The following is a 20,717-nucleotide window of genomic DNA, read 5'->3' as shown; positions in this document are numbered from 1 at the left end:
ACGTGACCTACTGTTTTCATGCTGCTGATGGCTTTAAACCATTGGCCCATTGATTTCTGGCTGGAGCTGGAGTTAACAGCATCCCTTTCCCTGTAGCACTTCGGCAGAAAACATCAGGAGCCATGAAGCCACACGACACACACTTTGAAGAAAAGCCACTGTATGAGATTGTCAGTCATCCACAATAAGCATAATCATTTTAGTAGGGCATTGCCGAGAAACGACAATAAAACAGACCCAGGACAAGGCAATGGACGGTTCAGATTGATGCGCTTGCCTTTATTTGGGTTATCTCAGCCTCTCATGAATATTAAGAAAAATCTCCAGTCCAAGAAGCTGCTCAGCCAAGTTGAGAAGATAACGTTGGATTTAAGTAATCCCATCGGCCCCGGAGCTTTGTAGTGGGGGAAAAAGGCCATCCAAAATGTGCCTACCCCATCGATATGGGTCATTGGCTTTCATGTCTGTTTCTTGTGCTCTGTCTTGCTGTGGCTTTTATAGAAGCGAGGAGCCCAGACGAACATTATTATCAGATGCCAGCAACAGCGTACAGGAGACATAACAGTTCTACTGTCTGCGAGAGATGACAGTTTATTTTGCTACCCTGAGACTTGAGAAAAAAAAAAGTGAGATTAAGCCGTGCGTACCTCGTTACTCAGCAAAGCAGTGGCTCTTGATTTCTGCATTATTCAATTTTTTTTGCACACCCTCCTCTACCTTGGCAACATGTATCGGTGTGTCTGGAGCTGTTTGTGTCCCAGGCTCATCAGCAGTCTGTACCAGCAACTACTGCCAAGCTCTTCTCTATCCCTGCTTGGCACATCCCACACATCATCAGTACTGGGTCACTGTCCTCTCACCGGACAGGAGAGATGATCCTGATGCCAGCAGTCACCCTACAAGGCCTGTTACTTGTTTCTGACGGCGCACGATGCCTTGTAACATGCCTTTTTGAGCCGGTCATGTTTCTCGTCCCGAAAACTTCGGGAACACGCTTCAGTCGCAACACATTCTCTGAGTCTTTCAGATCAGACCATCGCATGAGAAGTGCAACCACCTCCTCGGTTCTCAATGAAATCAGCCATTCGAATGATGACAACACGATGCAATAATGGTCACCGTCTAACTAAACAAAGTGGGTCTCAGCCATGAGGGCCTCGTCCCTTGCTCTGTACCCCAGACTTATGAATGTCCCACACCCAGCCCTGATGGGTGTCAGGGGAGGTGAGGGGGATTTTATGGGGAATGGTGAGTTGGGTGGGCACGTCGCGCTTGTTCCTGAGTCATGTCTAGCAAAAGGCTTTAACCTAATATTTACAGTGTTTGTGTGTCTGTTCCAGAGGCCAGCAAGCTGGTGATGTCATACGTGGCAGCGGTGTGTGGGAAGGGCCAGGAGGTGAATAAGGTCAAAGAACAGCTGCTGCAGTCCAATCCCGTGCTGGAGGGTGAGTGAGCGTCGTTCACACTCGAGCTAATCCAGGGCCTGGCGCGTCTGAAGTTCACATGTGGAGGCGGAATCTGTGCTAACATGTTGACAACGCTGTCCCATTTTTTTTCTTTTTTTTTTTTCTTCTTTTTTTTTCTTTTCAAAGGCTCTTCAAAAGGCAGCCAAATCTCTTGCCAAAATTTGGAAAACAGATGTATATTTATATTGTGTATTTGCAGCCCTCAGCCACCCGACAACCACCCTGCATTAGTTTGTCGTTTAGCGGAGTTTTATGATAATGTTTAATATTTTATGCTTGATTCTGGAATACGTAATGAACCGAAAAATATATTCCATCACCGCAGAGCTGCTAATCGCCGGCTAACCGACACAATAAGTCGCACAGCAACTGCAAAGCATGACTTTTAGATGTATAGCACGTAGACACCGACAAACCCATTAACATGGAGATTGTACAGTCACAGACGAGTAAGGTGATCAGCGAAATAAACACTATGTAACTCCCCTTTTTTATTTTTTATTTATTTTTAACACACACACACACACACACACACACACACACACACACACACACAGTCTCAATCCCACAGCTCAGTACTGGCATGGGAACAGCTGTCTTTTAATTGGGGGCAGTGGACAGGAAATGCCCATGAATGATGAAGCTGTATGCCCGGGTTGAGTCGCTGCAGAAAACCTGCACATCTGCAAGAGTTTAGCTCCCGCCAATCTAATTGCCCTAACGCTGCAGTAGAGGGAGAGGGGGGGGGGGGCAGCTATCGTGCTACAGACAATGCGTCTGTGTCATGCTTGCTCCCTGTGACTCTCTTGCTTCGCCTTCTTTCAGGACCTTTTATCGGTTTCACTCTTTGTCAACCAACGGCAGACTCAAACGCACATTAATCAGCCACTCTCGGCAATTAAGCAGTTGTGCTCATAGCGCTGTGGCGCGTGACCCGTTAATAGCATTTTAACGTAGAAATGTGGGTTGGAAGCTAATTGAGAGGGATTGGGGAAAATACTGCTCTCAAAGGCTTTCATCTATGCACACAACATGATGCGCACATATGCACGCGTGTTTGTGCTGCATTCTTATGTTCACACTCAAAAATCCATACTCGGCAACACTGCGTTTTCGTTATTGTTTGTCTATAAGCACCGGCACACATTGAAGCACTTTGACTTGGATGTGGCGCGACAGCAAGGTTCAGCGCTAAGCCTGGAGAGCCCTGGTGCTTTGCTTAATCCATACAGAATTATGGGGCTTCATCAGTGCAAATAGCTTTGCCATTCAGCTGAAATATGATTGACAGCTAGCTGGAGTGAGGCACAATATTCAAGGTCATTCATATTATTTGGAATATTTGTAAACAAGCTGTTTATTAGCTTTTGATGTTATCGGCTATAACTTCATACTAGAGGGATTAGCACAAACAAACTCTGCATTGGTTACAGTGTTTCCAACATGTCCCATTCTGATTTCCCTCCCTTTCAGCGTTTGGAAATGCCAAAACAGTGAGGAATGACAACTCTTCCAGATTTGTAAGTATCGTCCTCAAACGCTACTTGTTTGTCACAACTAGTGTGGTTTAAATAAGATGTTTGCTCCTCTGATGATGCCACATTTGTTACATATTATGCACAGCTTGGATGTTTTCATTCCGCCTTCATTCAAGCCCGTGCATCATCCGCCACTTCGATATGCGTTTCTCTTTCCCTCAAAATAAGCCCCACAGTGTTTCTACATTCCCTACGTTTTGTGTCCCTCTTTGTATTTCTTCACACAGTGAATATCTCAGTCACGGGCTAGCGTCAGTCAGCCTCTCACTAAATTGCCCTTTTGAGTAGGTTTTCCTCACTTCCGCAATTGGTTGAGCTGGATCACTTCTAATCACAGTTCTTCTGTCTAGACACTACTTGGCGTTAAGTCACCACAGCCTTTTGTAATGGCTTGTTGGTTTAAGAACAGGTCTGTACATCTACTGTAAGATGTCGAGGCTGATGTTGCCTGTAGACACACGTCCTTGTTAAGTGATGCCTGTTTAGGACGTGTTTCACAGCAATATGAAATACGGGGCATACCATCCTTTTTGAGGCGCTTTTGTCACTTTTGTGTGTGTGTCTTTCCCACCTAATGTTAAGACCAATATTGGCTCGGTACTTTACACCAGCCCACACACTGCCTCAATCCCAGCCGACGTTGCTCGCTCAATATATTACACACGCGCATGTTGAATAGCCTCTGTTAATGCTCTTTACATACAGCATACAGGACAAGGCCTTTGACCTACACTGCCGTTCAGCTGCAGAGTGTGGTCAAATGCCACTGCAGACCAAGCACACCGCCTGATCAGTTTGCCCAAACTTTCAGACGTTTACACAGATTTATTGTCTCCGCATCTCATAATGTAGCAACATTGCACTTGTTTTTGTCAGTTGACAGGTTGCTCTCACGGTCCACTGTAGTTTGAGAATGAGGAAGCAATCAAAGAAATTGAATGCTAATCTCTATGGCAGATATAGCATCATAAAAATGATTTGGGAGATAGATAGATAGATAGATAGATAGATAGATAGATAGATAGATAGATCTATGTACTCTTGAGTTGCTAACTCCTGCTGGAAGTGAGATGTTTTTTTAGGGCCACAAGTCCGTTATATTCAGAGAAAAAAGTCACAATACTTTAACCTTCTTTGTCGATCGATGGATCCAGGAAATTTGTTATTTCCAGGCACTGGTGGTTTTTTTTTTTTTGTGGGTTGTTTTTTTTTTTTTGTGGGGATTTTTTTTTTTTTTTTTTATATTTTTTTTTTTTTCCTTTATTATTTTTTTAATTAAAATTATTGTGTGAAAGGGGGGTGTTGTTTTTTTTTTTTTTTTTTCCTGGAGGTCTTTTTTTTTTTTTTTTTTTTTTTTTTAGGGGGGGGGCGGGGCGGGGAAGGGAAGGCAGCCGCCTTCCTTCTCTTTTTTTTTCTTAAAACATTATAAAAAACCCCCTCCCCCTCCCTTTTTTTTAATTTTTTTATTTTTTTTATTTTTAAAAGGGTTTTTATTTAAGAGGTAAAAAATAAATCAGTGGTTCAACTGTCATTCTTGTTTTTTTTTTTTTTTTTTGCTTGGATGTTTGTTTTAATGGGGACTGGTTATACCAGCCAGTAGCAGCTAGAAGGCTAACTGCCAGTGTACTTTTCCAACCCTGATTTTTAGATTTCATTTTCACACTATATTCAATGGCCTACCTACATTGTAACATACAAACACACGCCGCTGCTTGGATTTGGGAGTTGTAACAGGGATTATTATCAAGGATTATTCCCCTGATCTGTTTTATATTTAGGTAACCTTGGTATAAACCTCCAGACAAGGACCGCAGGCCTCCCCACTAGATAGTTCGTCAGAGCTCCATCAGTTTGATCAGATCAAACTGTCCCTTCATTCCGCTGAGTGCAGCAGGCTTATTGAGTTTGTCAGGAGCCCGCTCACCACTAGAGCTTGGCCTTCTCTGAGGACCTGTCTGCTATTAATACATCAGAGAATCAAAAGACACAGGACTCTCCAAGTTCGAGAATGAGAGAGGAGGCCTGACATGCTTTGTGTAGTCCTCCTGTAGGAAGAACTTGGGATGGGGGTTCCCCACCACAGAGGCCACTTATTTCATAGCAGTTTAAGATTTGGCCTCTGGTGATGTTCTGTATTCTAACTTGAATGTAGGATGGGATGCAGAGATCATCACTGTGACCTGACCTGAACTCACCAGCTGAGTTTTGGACCCAGCTCACCGCGTGCGGTCGATTTGTACGCTAAATTCCAGTTCTAACTGTTGCACTGTGATCCACAGGGAAAGTACATGGACATTGAGTTTGACTTCAAAGGAGATCCTCTGGGTGGAGTCATCAGCAACTGTGAGTAGTATTGAAATGAAGAATGTCCTTAACAAAGAGAAAAAATTAAGAACATCTGCAAATGTTTATGCGGAATTGCACACGTCATATTTCCGTCATCTTTATCCTATTCGTCAAATTGTTGTCTTCTTCTTGTCATGATTTTTGCCCCAGCAACAGTTTCTTTAAAAGACGTCTAAGAGGGCGTTGAAGTTTTCAAATAGTTTAGGTACAGATGCATATTTTACCAAAGCCTTAAAAATGTATTAATGCTTTCTCAAAAGCAATCTCTCACTCCCAGACCGAACAGAAGGCACCCCTCCGCGCTCAGCTCTTTTCTCTGTTATCTTGCCTCTGTTCACATTGTTGTGTCTGCGCTGACTTCTCCGCCAGAGGTCACAGAAACAAACAGAGGAGCCAGTGGCTGAGACACAGATGAACCTCTGTCTGTTGGCTCGAGTCAGTCCAACACAAGGGACTGTCTGTGCCACCGACATGTGACTGCTTCAGACAGGGCTGGCTGGCTGGCTGGCTGGCTGGCTGGCTGGCTGGCTGGCTGGCTAGACCGATGGATGAGGATGCTCTCGCAGGGCAGGCCCGGATGGATTTTTTTTCCTCAGCTCTCAGCTTATTATATTCACATCCATCTAGCCCTCAGTGCTGCCTACAACTGAGATTAGATAGCTATATTGTTTTTGAGAAGCCAATTCTCCGTAGCTTCGGTAATGATAGAGTGGTAAGCGTTTTTGGCAGCCGAACGGCCCAAGTCACAACATAACAGGATATTGTTACCACTTTGCTACTTAAATGTGTGTTTGCTTATCTAAGGCAGAGGGAACATGCTGTGAACAGAGCATGCAATGGATGCTGTCCAGGATGGTTTATTGCAGCAAATGGGAAGCTGTGCTTTTAAAAAGGGACTGAAGGGTTTGGCTGGACACAACGTGAAAGGTCACTTCAGTCCCCTTAGGATGAGAATAATCGCAGACTCTTCACAAAAGTCAAACAAACGGGGCCAGATATATTAAAACCATTCAGTAAGATGCTAGAATGTAAAAGGTGGCTCTTCCCTGGTATTGTTCTTACCCTCTCCGTGTCTTTGTCCACCTTGTTTGTATTGCTGCTGCCAGCCACCGCAGTCATGGATGTTGTATTATTGATGTGCTGGCTCTTATAGAGTCACCTGTTATGTGATTCATGGCCAGTGGGTGCCACCGATTCACATTCAGCCTGACCCACTGCTAACTCTTGACAGGCCCAGGTCCCTGTGGAGGGCTCTCTAGGTAGGTGCTCGCAGTGTGTCCACAGATACTGTGCAAAGTGGCACTTCTGTCCTCTCAGCACCCACAGACTGGTGAGTCAGAGTTTATGAAGTTCAGGAGCAGTTTCTTTCTTTCTTTTTATTTTTTTGGACTGTGGTTAAAAATGGCAGTTCATGTTTTTTTTTTGTTTTTGTTTTTTTGCTTCAGTCAGTGTAATGTAAACCCCGTAAGTCTCCTAAAATAAGATGTTTTCTAACCAGACAAATTGAAAGCGACTATCCAGCCAGACTGGCAGTGAAGATGCCTCCCAGCTCTGCTGTTGGTCTTTAATTAAATCATACTCAGCCTAATGCGGGGAGCGATAGGTCGATAGCCCAGGAGAAAGGGCTGACGTTTGATATTCTTGCGCGGTTCCTTTCTTGTACACTTCCTGTTTGTGTGTCCGTGTGTGTCCGTGTGTGTGTGTGTGTCCGTGTCCGTAATGCTTACTATAGCAGGTTGGCCCCTATTTACTACTCAAGGACACCTCAGTGAATCACCGTAGAAACTGTTCCTGTGAAGACTGTTGTTAGGAAATGACTTTTTTTGTCATTGTTTCCTTTTGTCGTCCTTTAACTCTTTTTAGATCTGCTGGAGAAGTCGCGTGTGGTGAAACAGCCGAGAGGGGAGAGGAATTTCCACGTCTTTTATCAGCTCCTGTCTGGAGCCTCAGATGACACACTCAGTAAGTCATTAAAAAAGCTGCAACACTTTACATGAAAGCATCATTGTAGGTTTTTTTTTTTTTTCAATTAATATTGTGGATCGTGGAGGGTGGGACTTGAAGATTAAAGAGCTTCTGGATCTGAGAGAAGTGGCAGCTTCAAATACTGAAAACTTGAAATCCACCCTTCTTTTCAACCACAAACTGGGGTTGTCATATATTCAGCGGGATTGCCTGGAATAACTTTTTGGTCTCAGATTATACACATCTGCTCACAGGAAGTAATGAATCAAACTTTACAGTAGCAAGCTGAGCAGGCCTGTCCAGAGGAAAAGACCGTCGCCATTGTTGGAGATCTCCTGAGCCATTTTTTTGATTCAGGTGTCCTACACCAGACTGGGATGGTTAGCGCGAGCATGGAGTTTGTGTTTCCTTATTTGAACTTCCTATTTTCGTTTTCCTCTTCGTAGCGGTCATCTGGAAACGCCAGCATGCCATTCCTTAGGTAAAAGTCTTCCGTGAATATTTCCCAGCAGAATATGCAGCTGCACCGAACACATGGCTGATGCATTAATGACCCACTCTTCCTGCCTGACTGTACAGTACAGAGAACAAAGACTAGCCGTGAAACCTGTTCCCTCTATTTGCTTTCGCTGTGGACAGAGGGCATTGTTTAATGTCCGGAACACAGGAGAACAACATCACGGCCATTGACTCTACAGCTCTCACACACACACGCACACACACACACACACACACACACCCCATCAGACGGGCCTGATTCAGCTGTAGTTAATGCAGCCGCTAATGAAATCTGACACATGCACCCACCAGAGGAATAGGTTTCTTCGCTACTAGATAGGGGGGCTTTTAAGGGGGCCATTTGATCTTCCAGAATAATGTTCACAGCAGTAACTCTAAGAGCATACATTGTATAGAAATTGTGTTGGGAGTGACAATGGCCTGAGGATTGGATACAATTGTATTAAGGGCATGGGTGTCACATTTGAACCTTTGCACCTTCAAGTGATTTTTTTTTTTCTTTCTTCTATAAGGTCCTTGCAAAATGCAGCTTATAACATCATTATAAAATGTAATATCGTAATTTACATTTAATGTAAATAAGACTTCAGTTACCTTTAGCCATCCAGCTTTACACAAAAGTAGTTTGAATAGCGTGTGTGTGTGTGTGTGTGTGTGTGTGTGTGCGTGTGCGTGTGCGTGTGTGTCTCGCAGAGAAGCTGAAGCTGGATCGGGACTTCAGCAAGTACAACTACCTGAGCCTGGACTCTGCCGTGGTTAATGGGCTGGATGATGCGGCCAACTTCAGGACAGTCAGAGTGAGTATACCCATTATTTGTCTGAAGAGTATTACACTGTGTAATAATGTAGTTTTTTATTTATTTATTTTAATAACCTCAAATAGCTTCCGGGGCGACTGGTAGAAAGTCTCACTTTTCTAAAATAGAACGAAAGAAATCCTTATATTTAACTTTAATTTTTTATTTTTTTTACATAAAAAACGGGTACACACTCATCGCAGCACTGTGCGTTCAGCACCGACTTTCCTTTTGCAGCATGCCGAGAAAATCTAAACCCTGTACAGAGGTTAGAGGCGGTCTGATTTCTCCTTATCTCCTGGACTGAACTAACTAACTAACTAACTATCAGAGCGTAGGTTATAAAAGTGTGCGGTAGATTATAAAAGTGAAAAATTTTCCGGATTGTGAAAACACTCCACACCCGACTCCCTCCCACGTGTTGCAAAACCAGGTGAACTTTGAACTGGACCTAAAACTTGAAAGTGAACAAAAAAAAAAAAAAAAACCTAACTCCTAGTTTTTCGTTGATTTTTGAACTGGGAATTCCATGTGCAGCATGTAACAAAATGTCAACAATGGTTCAACTTGTAACAAACGCGGTGGCAGCAGGAGAAAACCCCGCAGGAGACCAGGCAGCTGCTTCCTTTTTATTTATTTTTTTTCCTCTCAACACGCAAAACGCACGCACGATCTTGTCCACATGTACGACGCCACTACTCCTTATCCTTGCTGACGGTGGCACAGAGGATGTTGTGTCTATAAGACACTTTTTCCACTACACTCTGTTATCAGTCCCGCTCCAGCATGCTCCACTCGGCTACTGTGTGAGCCCCTGCAGTCTGCCCTGACACTACTTTACTTGTTTCCTTGTTGCATTTCACATCCTGCTTCTCATCACCCCTCACATGGAGCGTTCACAGTATTCCCCCGTACAGCTGTGTTTCACCGCCGGAAACGCGTGAGGACATTCCCACTAAACAATGAGTCCCCTCCACATGGCCTTGTCTGTTATGAAGCCAAAAATGGCCACATCTCCCCCCTCCCTCCCTCCCTCCCTCCTTAACATTTAAGCTTAACATTTAGAAATTAGACTTCACTATGGGGTTTAGTTTCAACAAATATGAAAACCCTTCAGTGCCTCTTAAAACAAGAAACGTAAAGCCGCGGGTTTTTGTTACACAATAAAGCACTTCATTAACTGGCCGTTTTGTTCGCTTGGTAAAGGAAATGGTTTCATATTTAGCACTTGTATGATGGACTTGGATTCAGTTCAGACATTTGAATAGTCAATTGGGGAATTTGCAGATTTTCATGGGTAGATTGAGCTGATGATGTGTGTGTTTTTTTTTTGGGGTTTTTTTGGTTTTTTTTTCTGGATTTATGAGTGTCTCCTCTTTTCTTGGCACGCATGGAATTTGTAAATCAGTGTAAATGCATGCTCTCTGGAGCCCTTCAAAATAGAGAATAGAGAGTCTGAATTCGAGGTTAGAAAGACACGGGGACCTGGTCTTTGCACAGTCGTAGTCACTGTGACGTTACAGTACATTTATAGCTTAGTTCCCTTTTTTGCAACCCTTTTGTCCATGTTTCTTATTAAAGTTCAGCAACCTCAGCTGATCTGTGACTCATTCCTTTTTGCCCCCCCCCCCAGAATGCCATGCAGATCGTGGGCTTCATGGAGGACGAGGTGCAGTCGGTGCTGGAGCTGGTGGCAGCCGTGCTAAAGCTCGGCGACATTGAGTTCAAGCCAGAGTCGCGCTGTAACGGCACGGACGAGAGCCGCATCAAAGACAAAAACGGTGAGTTTGGCGGACGACGAAACGGCAAGCAACGAGTCTCTCCTTCATAAGAACATCACATCCGGCCTCATTTTGATACACTGACAGCACGATGTAGTCGTGAGCAACCGAGCTGGGTGTTTATTCATGGTCCGATAAATATCAGACAAGCTGAGGAATTTTATTTGTATTTATTGGGAACATTCTTTACATTTTTAAACCTTTTTTGACCCACATGCCCTACTGGCCTGATGTTGAGCCACTGCCCCCTATTGGCTGCTTTGATCTCTCCTGCAGCCATCTTCACCTAACACATGCTGTATTTGAGTTTTATGATTTGCGTGACAAGCTGTTTGTGTCCTTACTCCCACAGCGTTCTCTTTAGGCAAACATTACATTTACATATTTCCCTCCATGACAGTGGCATGATTCATCTTAGTGCCACTTTTGCTGAGGAAAAGCATCTCTTTTTTTCCTCTCTATATGAATCACTGGCTTGTTGCTATCATCATATTGCATGCATCTGTACGCTCCCATTTTCAGTTCATTTATAGCGGTCTTCAATCTCCACCAGTGTAATCACTGTATCGTCAGAACCATATTTATGTAGTCCATAGATAGCACATGAGGTGCTTAATGTTTTGCTTAAACTAACTAAACTAAAAAAAGATCCTGTTCCTAATTACATTAATTCAAATGTATTGAGATAAAAAAAAAAGGTGAGGAAAAAAATGATAGTTTGATGTTAATAATTATTTAGCATATAATCCCCAGAAGTTTCCAATTGCAATAAAGTGATCACCCCCAACAAATGTTTCACTAGAAAGAGGGAGCGTGGGAACACACTCGTGGCGATCTCAATTTTCAAAAAACTACACAAACATCCATTTGATCTACCAGCTTTATGTTCAGCTGCAACATAAAATATAGAATGAGAATAATGGTCACAAGGCCATACTTATTATTTCCTTTTTTATTATTTTTTTCTTTTTTTTTTATTTCTTTTGCAGATTTGAAGGAGATGTGTGAGCTGCTGGGGATCGAACAGTCAGTGCTGGAAAGAGCGTTCAGCTATCGCACAGTGGAGGCGAGGCTGGAGAAAGTGTCCACCACCCTGAACGTGGCCCAGGTCAGAGGGATGGTTACAAATCTGTCTTGCACCAGTTATGCCAATGCGTATCTGCCCTACTTGTATTGACATTAACACTAACACACACACACACACACACACACACACACACACAGACTTACAGGGCTTAAACAGGCCATGACTTCCCCTTGACTTGCTCCTCTGGCTGCCTACTCTCATCCATGTCAGTGCTACATGAAAACCTCTCCATTATAGATGAGCCTTATTCCTTCAGGAAATGTTAAATGTAGGTCATATTTGGGAGGTGAGTGAGTTCACTCAGACTGTTCTTATGGCGTGGGAGGCTGTGTCCAAAAAGCAGAAGAGGAAGAGTTCCGAGACTTTTCAGAGACCCTTACCTCAGAATAATGTTGCCACTCATTGTTACCTTTCATGGTTCTGTGTTTGCTTATGAGATGAAGTGAAATTGAAATGGTACTTTTTTTAGTAATGTGAGTCTATTTACAGGCCTACTATGCCCGAGACGCCCTTGCCAAAAATCTCTACAGTCGTCTGTTTAGCTGGCTAGTTACCAGGATCAACGAAAGCATTAAAGTAAGTTTTTGTGTGTGTGTGTGTGTGTGTGTGTGTGTGTGTGTGTGTGTGTGTGTGTGTGTGTGTGTGTGTGTGTGTGTGTGTGTGTGTGTGTGTGTGTGTGTGTGTGTGTGTGTGTGTGTGTGTGTGCGTTTATATTTATTTATATATATGAATGTATTTTGCTTTTCTTTCGGTTGATGTAATCAATTATAACATTTTAATTTTGCAATATTTTTCATACTAAGTTAAACTCTTCATAGCGTATTTGTAATAATGTAAATATTGTCTCCCTGCAGGCACAAACTAAAGCTCGCCACAAGGTCATGGGTGTGCTTGACATCTATGGCTTTGAGATCTTCGAGGTAAGACAAAAGGCAGAATAAAGCCACAGGCACAGGATCTGACCACCCAAACACTTTTATTCCATTTTAAATGATTCAGCCCCAGGCTGCTTGCATGCGTGGTTTGGTACCTGTGAGAGGCTTATCAACAGGAAGTGAGGGCTGATAAAACCACGTTCAGATCCGATTAGTTCAGCTTTACTGCTGCCAGGGGTGAAATAGTTTTTTTTTTTTTGATTTTTGGGGCAGGGGAATTCAACATTTTAAAGTCAGCATTTCACCGTAGACAAATGGCAACGTAAAGAACTGCTCAAAACACCAAAGGAAACGCACAACACATCATATACATGTTACGCTGACTGGCAAAGAAAACGGTATGTCTTTGATACCTCAGCTACGTTGCACAGTACAGCAATAGGTATGGGCTGTATGTTCCATTATGTTAATTACATAGGGACCAGCCATTTGGGCGACAAGGTGCATGCAAGTATGTGTATGCAAACACATGCACGGCAGAGTTTTGAGTGCACAGCATAGCCCAAATGAGAGGTTTAAAAAAACCTGTCCTTGTCCTGTTGCTTGATGCCTTCAGTCCCCTTTTTCCCCACAATATGTTCATGTCTTTATTTGATATCCCTGCTTGTTCACCGCATTCACTCTCAAGTCCTTCCTCTCCTCTCACTGTTGTGTTGTGTCTGGGTCACCAGGATGGAGTAAGTAACACCTGCACCGGCCTGTGTGCTGTGCCAGTGTGCATGCTGCGATCTAAACTCTACACCACTTAATTCAGCTCCTCCCATAAAAGACGATTTCAGGGCTCCTGGTGTGCAGCATACAGCCACGCAGCTGAAACGATTTAGCAAAAAAATGATAGCAATGCCATTATGGGCCAGTCCTCCCTGTAAGTATGGCAAGCCACTGTACTTCCCCCTACCCCACCGGATATGTTGTTGATTAAAACATGTAACCCATAATATTAAATTCAAGGACTTTCCCCTACCTTGGGGCTACGCCTCCGAGGAATGGGACCATTAACTTCAAACATAGTTTTAAAGATGGTGGCTTCCTCAATCTAAACGACTCAGCTGCAGCTGAAATATTTTAGGGTTACCACACAAGTCTGTCATATTTCAGGCTGCTGTCTGCTGCCACTCGGGTATAGACAAGCTATGACGTGCGTGTGTGTGTGCGTGTGCGCGTGTGTGTGTGTGTGTGTTTACTAGGAGTGAAGACAACCTTTTGGTTTCTCGGTAAAAGGAAATGAAGTCTTAACATTAATAACCGATCTCCTTGAGGCTATGTGTTCCGTTTCCTGGTCACTGAGAAACCTTGCTGTGTCCTTCACTCCGAGCTCTCAGACTAAACCTGCTGCTCTCTAACCACTGTTGTGTCCTTTTCTTAGCAAATGAATGTTAACCTAACCCGGCACACAATAGGGCCATCCGCCAACAAGAATGACTCACCACTCAATGGTCATAATTGACAACCGTAATAATTGGGAAATGCGGGGAGTAAAAATGTTTGTGGCTCTTAAATCGTTAACAGTCGGTCAATGTTTAACGAAGTTTGTGACAACTTACAGAAACTTATTCTGATAAGGGATTATTATCATAGCTTGCATCGGCAAAATGTACTGGTATCAGTAGTTCACTGTCCAGATTGATTATGCGTTTGTCCAGGGATGGTTGTTAACGTGACGAGGTAGGAGTAGGCTGCAGGTCATAGTTTGTTCAGGCTGATTATTGCCGGTATTTTTATCAGATGTACTGCTTTTTAAAATGTAGAGTCTGCCTCCACAGTAAAAAAAAAAAATAAATAAATGGATGTTGCAGTCAGATGAGATGAAGGGAGGTTTTTCTCTTAAACTGGATGTAACTTCAGACACTTTGCTAGACTAATGCATGGCCAAGTGAGTTTGACCGTTTTGGAAATGCGATTGCATCATTGTGGATGTAGCCCTCAGATCAAATTCACAAAATCTTATCTTCATACTAAATCTAAATTCCAGGAACCTTCTCTGAAGAAAAAAATGTGTCTAAACATACTGTAAGCCCTCCTCATCAGTTTGCGTTGGTACGGCCATCCTCTTTAATGAAAACACTGCAGGAAATTGATGGAAACGGCAAAAGTGGGCAAAGATGTGGCCGTGCTTATGAATGTTGGCAGGGAAGAAAGAATGCAGTCAGAGCTTTGGGAAATGGAAAAAATAAAGCAGGAGCGGTGGTTTGTGAAGAACAGCCGGAACGAGAACTGAGCTCTGAAAGTTTCTAGAAGTTCTGAAAATTGAACAGATTTAACGGATATGGAAAAGTTCAGCTTTCTCTTTTTTTTTTTTTTTGTAGTAAAAAAACAAAGCCTTGAGTTAACAGGCACCATCATAATTCCACATGTTGACAATGGCTGGAACTAACAGTTTTTTTTTTCCTCCCGCTGCTGCTGCCGCTGCCACAGGACAACAGCTTTGAGCAGTTCATCATCAACTACTGCAACGAGAAGCTGCAGCAGATCTTCATCGAGCTGACCCTGCGTGAGGAGCAGGAGGAGTACGTCCGAGAGGTAAGCTTGTATAGTCAGCGTTCACACGTGCAACGCACACAAATTCCATGTACTCCTGAGTGGACTGGTAGTGGACAGTTGGATAAATTACCCATGGAGCCTATCCTGTAGCCCTGGAAACGCTCGCTAACCTGCAACTGTACGTCTACAGCATTCAAGCCGTCGGCACTCAATCGGTTGTGTTGACCGTCCCTCCCGTCACTCATCTGTTTGAACCTCGAAAGCATTCTTGCCCTTCTATCCCGTTCTCCGTCGTCCATCACACTCTTGGGTTTATTCTCTCCCCGTCTCCCCTCGGTGGAGTCCCGGCGACGGAAGTGATCCCTCACTCCAGCGAGAGTAAACACTCCCCGTCGTGGGCCTTTTACGCTCTGTTTGTTTTCAGAGCCCTATGTATGCTAAGTGCTGCAGTGGTGACCCCCACACCCCTTCCCCACTAACACACCACCACCAATGATATTCCACTCCTGGCCTCAATCCAGTATACTGCATGGGAAAATACCACAGCGCTGGAGGAAGGAGGGAGGACCACCAATCAGATTTGACCGGTCACCCGTCAGTTTAAGCCACACCTATTCCCCCCCCCCACTGTCCCTCGAAATATCTGTCACATTGCTTACATCAACCTTAGCTATGCTCCCAACCCCATTAGCAGCTGTGAATGAGATGTGGGTTTTTCAAGGGAAAGTGGCTGCTTTTTCTTTTTTCTTTTTCTTTTTTTCTTTTTTTTTTTTAAAGATGGTAAGATGGAGAATGTTTTCCCTTAACACTCCAGAAAGCCTCTTCGCTCTGTCCTAACTCAGATGATGGGAAGAGCCAGATCAGGAGAGAAGGCCTAGTGAAAATAACAACCCAGCAAGGACAAATATGGCTATGAAGATGGATGTAGCAACATTTGGACTGATTTAATAATAAAAACAGCACTGAAGTTTGTGATGAAAGAATGCTTAAATAAGGAATGATAACTGGAACTCTAATGGGGCCTCGCCAATTTAGTATTGCCAGGACATTTGTTCTCATTAGGCCCAGCTTCCCCATGTAAATGCTAAGTGCTAGTGATATAAATGTGTCTAGGCTGAGTATAACCTCAGTTTATAACGATGTAAAACATATGAGGTTTGAGGTTAGAGCTAGAGACCCATTAAAGAATCATATATTATAATGTTCTCCAGTCATTCAGCCCAGAATTAACAGACTGTGGACAAAACAGTGTTGTTGTTGTTGTTGTTGTTGTTGTTTTTTTCTCCTACCCATCACTAGTGGAGTAACTGTCCAGCACTGATTCTTCTTTAGAATCCGACATGTCAGTAGAATCTAAAGAAGTTTTTTTTTTTTTTTTTTTCTGTGTCCAGCATTGTTGAATTAAAATGACCCATTTCCCGAACAATATGAACAGAAATGGAAACACAAGAGATGCTTTGTCTCTGTTTTCAATCACAAGAGTTACTATTGCCTGGAGGAGATTATGTCGGTGTGCAACAAAGAAAGGATGTCCCAAAACGGAGAGGAGACAGAGCATACGCATGAAAATGAGCTGCTACTGAACAACTCTGGTTTGGGACTGCCATCCACTGTGGCTACTAGGCATCGGCTATGTTTGGCATCACACTTTCACAAACGGTTGAGGTTTGATCAAATTGAAAGGCAGGCACGCTGTGTCTTTGTGTGCTCGGTTGTTGCTGCATCTCAGAATCCGAGTCAGAAGGGGTCTTATTGCCAAGTGAGTAGCGCTTATGAGGAATTTGCTTTGGCTGTTGGTGCATACATAAACATATTAAACATTTAATATGAAATCAACAAACAACAAATAACACCCCCCCCCCCCTCCACAAAAAAAAAAAAATAATTTTTTAGGTGGTGTTTTTTTTTAAAAAAAAAAAAAAATAAAAAAACCCCCCCCTTTCTCCTTTTAAAAAAGCCCCGAGTGTTGTGTCGAAATAACACGTAAGCAGTTTCATGAACCTCTAAATTCTTGAGTCTTGCTGGTGTGGAAAATATGTCTTGTTAGCTCAAGATAGGAAAAAAAAAAAAAAAAAAAAAAACATTGTCCCCTTTGACCGTAATTTCTTTTGTTACAGGGCATCGAGTGGACCAACATTGAATATTTCAACAACGCTATTATCTGCGACCTCATTGAGAATGTAAGTCCCCCAGTTATCAGAGACCACGCACACCAGTGAAGCATGAAGCCACATTCGCATCCAGCTGCTCTCGTAGCACTTTTCGCCAGTGCTTTTGCACACGGCGAAAAACAATGGCTAGAGACCAGTAACAAGGAATAATGGCTAACACTTGACTTGAAGGTATCTACATACGAGTGACATGACACTGTCATGAACACATGACCCATGAACCCTAACGCTAACTCTAACGTTAACCATAACTTGTCATGACAACAACTGAATGACACTTACTAAAAGAGGCGTTGGGTCATAAATGTTCCGGTTTATAATGTTTATGACTCGTTCATGACCGTGTCATGGCACGGTCTTATGTAGATGCCTTCAAGTAAAATGTAACCGAATAATATTCAATGTGACGCACAAGTACTGAACACAACCTGTTTGATGTCTACCCACCTTGCTACGTGCAGCACCAAAATGGCATCCTGGCCATGCTGGACGAGGAGTGCCTGAGGCCGGGCACCGTCACCGACGAGACCTTCCTGGACAAACTGAACACCATCTGCGCTGAACACCAGCACTTTGAGAGCCGCCTCAGCAAGAGCTCAAAGTTCCTCACCGACCACAGCCTGCCACACAATTGCTTCCGCATCCAGCACTACGCCGGCAAGGTACCCGGGCATTGGTCTATGTACACAACCACAAGGAATAAGTCATAGCGGAGCGCTGTAAAGGGAATGCAAAAAAACACTGACCAGATATAGACGGCACTGTAAAATTGTGAATTTATGCATCTGGTCAGACAATAAAATTCTTGACCTGCACTCGGTAGTATTAAAAACTGAAATAAAATAGCAAGAGGAGTTTTTGTTCAGGTGTGCTTCTTTACATTATGAGAAGAAAACATTGTAACAAGTGTAATTTATAGTATTTTTTTTTTTTTTTTTTTCCCACATCAAGGTGCTGTACCGTGCCGAGGGCTTTGTAGACAAGAACAACGACCTGTTATACCGGGACCTGTCGCAGGCCATGTACAAGGCCAACCACAGCCTCATGAAACAGCTGTTCCCTGAGGGCAACCCCACCAAAGTCAACCTGAAGAGACCCCCGACAGCTGGGTTCCAGTTCAGAGCGTCAGTGGGGACGCTGATGAAGAACCTGCAGACCAAGAACCCAAACTACATCCGGTAAAGTCCTGTCATTCATACGGAGACTTTATCTGTTTTTACTGTGTGTGTGTGTGTGTGTGTGTGTGTGTGTGTGTGTGTGTTCTTGTTTAACTATATTCGTGGGGCCCAAAAACCGGGAGTCCAGTATACTTGTGGGGTCCCGACAGCTTTGTGGGGCCAAAATGCTGGACCCCACAAGTTTAAAGGGCTGTTTGAGGGTTAAGACTTGGTTTTAGGATTAGGGTTAGAATTAGGTTATGGTTAGGGTGAGGGTAAGGGTTAAGGTTAGGTATTTAGTTGTGATGGTTAAGGTTAGGGTAAGGGGCTAGGGAATGCATTATGTCAATGACGGGTCCCCACAAAGATAGTGCCGCAAACCTGTGTGTGTGGGTCTGGGTCTGTGGGTCTGGTTACTTAAATGAAATATCTACCCAACCCTTAGTCATTCTAAAAATAGTTATCGCTGTCAGTATGGTATCATTACAATACTGTGACCTAATAATAAAATGTCAACTATGTATCTCTAGAATCCATTCAGGTAAATGTTCTTCCATGGACGAGCAGCGTATCAGACTCTCTCTCTCTCTTTGCTTCCCAGGTGCATCAAGCCCAATGACAAGAAGGCCTCCCACATCTTCACCGACTCTCTGGTCTGCCATCAGGTGCGCTACCTGGGCCTGATGGAGAACGTCCGCGTGAGGAGAGCGGGCTACGCCTTCCGCCAGGCCTACGAGCCGTGCCTGGAACGCTACAAAATGCTCTGCAAGCGGACCTGGCCCCATTGGAGAGGGCCCGCCAGGTAATGGTGGTGTTTATGCTGACGCAGTGACTAATTGTGGGGTAGAGGGGGAGGGGGGAGCAGAGAAAAGGGGGGCTTGTCACTGGAAAGTTGCCAAAAAAGAAAATGTGGAAAAATGCTCGTAGGTGTCTTTAACTAAGGCACTGAACCTGGGACTACTCCCAGGGGGGGTCACTGTGACCAGCACTAATGGACTGCAGTTGGACTGGTCAGCTCCCAGGTGAGACCGTCAGGAGCTGTGTGAATGTGGAAACAGGTTATTGCTGGGAAAGGGCTCAGATGGCTTTCCCTGGATAAATAAAGGTTCAAAAGGGAGGGGGGGGAAATAATCAGCTGAACTTAACGGTTTACCCAACACATACTGATAGGGTTGGGCATCGTTTGGATTTTAACGATTCCGATTCCAATTCCGATCCCGATCCTACCCTTCGATTCCGGTTCTTATTGATTCTCGATTCCGATTCTTTCAGGGGTGGAGTTGAAACGGGTCACATGCCTATTTTCACAAATAAGAGGAAAGTTTCATTTTGATTCAGTGGTGGCTTTTTCAATGTAAAATAAAGCCACACTAGAGCGCTGCTTACTGTGCTCCAAGGCTGCAACACAGCAAGCGCCTGGCCGCTACGGAAACCAGAACTTGCGCATATTAAATTGGGAAGCGATGATCGGATTTGGAATCAAATCCTCTAAACGATTCCAATAAAGAAACGATTCTACTGGAATCGTGATTTTTGAAATGATTCCAAGTAGGAATCGGTTCTCGATGCCCAACCCTACGTACTGACATGTATCCCTAAAGACATAAATCTTTTTAAAGTGCTCATATTATGCTTTTTGGCTTTTTTTTTCCCCCCTTTCCTTTGTGTTATATATCTTTTTTGTGCACATTATAGCTTTAAAAAGTGAAAAAGCCCAAAGTCTACCCCAAAGGGACTTACCATCTCCAACAGAAAACACTGTTCACAAACTGCTCCAAACCGCTCTATTTTAGTCCAGCCTTTACTTCAGAGATGAACGTGCGTCACTTTGTAACACACGTTATAATGCTCGCCTAGCTGCTAGCGTGGCACGCCCTCATACTCATACGCTTCTGACTGGCTAGCAGTGCTTACCTGGCTACTGCGCATGTGTGACTCCCAACAACGATGGGATGGGAATAGAAGTGAGATGCCTCCCTCTGTAGCTAAAACAGAGAGCTCAACGCACAGGGTGAAAAGAGGAGCTGCAGCAATGTGCAGTACAACAAAAAAAAACACAAACCTATTCTGGTACAACCTCTAAATACAATTAGGAACATGACAATGAGCATAATCTGAGCCCTTTAAATGATGATGCGTTTGCTAGTGTCCAACTTAATTATTACATACAGTACACCCAAACACCGTTTCAGGTATTTGCTCACTCCACGTGAAACTCCTCTCAGAAACTATCCGCAGTCTTGTCACATACTGGACCAGTTGTTTAGCAGAAATGAACCGTTCCCTCCCTGAACCTTAGCATGTTGAGACATTTCAGCCTTATCTGTCTCCGTTCCGTATCGGCCAGGCTTGCGTCTTTCATCCTCTGTGCTGGTAAAAGCACAGATTCCTATCTGCTCTACCACACGTCGGTATCTCGTTGTTCAGCCATCCCTCAGTGCTTTGTGTGGTTTCCTTTATTTCCTCCCTCCACA

General features: G+C 43.8%; 1 protein-coding gene across 6 annotated transcripts in view; it reads left to right on the top strand.

Annotated features, from left to right (window-relative positions):
- Positions 1–20,717, top strand: part of myo1b (myosin IB) — a 64,880-nt gene that overhangs the window by 31,780 nt on the left and 12,383 nt on the right. For all 6 annotated transcript variants that reach the window (XM_039817186.1, XM_039817191.1, XM_039817190.1 and 3 more), the window contains 14 exons: positions 1,341–1,445; positions 2,940–2,986; positions 5,284–5,347; positions 7,214–7,312; positions 8,528–8,631; positions 10,265–10,412; positions 11,402–11,520; positions 11,989–12,075; positions 12,354–12,419; positions 14,850–14,954; positions 17,033–17,095; positions 17,548–17,748; positions 18,038–18,264; positions 18,845–19,045. In XM_039817186.1, the coding sequence (XP_039673120.1) occupies positions 1,341–1,445; positions 2,940–2,986; positions 5,284–5,347; positions 7,214–7,312; positions 8,528–8,631; positions 10,265–10,412; positions 11,402–11,520; positions 11,989–12,075; positions 12,354–12,419; positions 14,850–14,954; positions 17,033–17,095; positions 17,548–17,748; positions 18,038–18,264; positions 18,845–19,045 (1,636 nt within the window). The remainder of the gene's footprint in view (positions 1–1,340; positions 1,446–2,939; positions 2,987–5,283; positions 5,348–7,213; positions 7,313–8,527; positions 8,632–10,264; positions 10,413–11,401; positions 11,521–11,988; positions 12,076–12,353; positions 12,420–14,849; positions 14,955–17,032; positions 17,096–17,547; positions 17,749–18,037; positions 18,265–18,844; positions 19,046–20,717) is intronic.

The sequence above is a fragment of the Perca fluviatilis genome, chromosome 12 (genome assembly GCF_010015445.1).
Source record: "Perca fluviatilis chromosome 12, GENO_Pfluv_1.0, whole genome shotgun sequence".
NCBI lineage: Eukaryota > Metazoa > Chordata > Actinopteri > Perciformes > Percidae > Perca > Perca fluviatilis.
The sequence above is the reverse complement of the archived record's forward strand: the minus strand, read 5'-3'. Positions and strand labels throughout refer to the sequence as shown.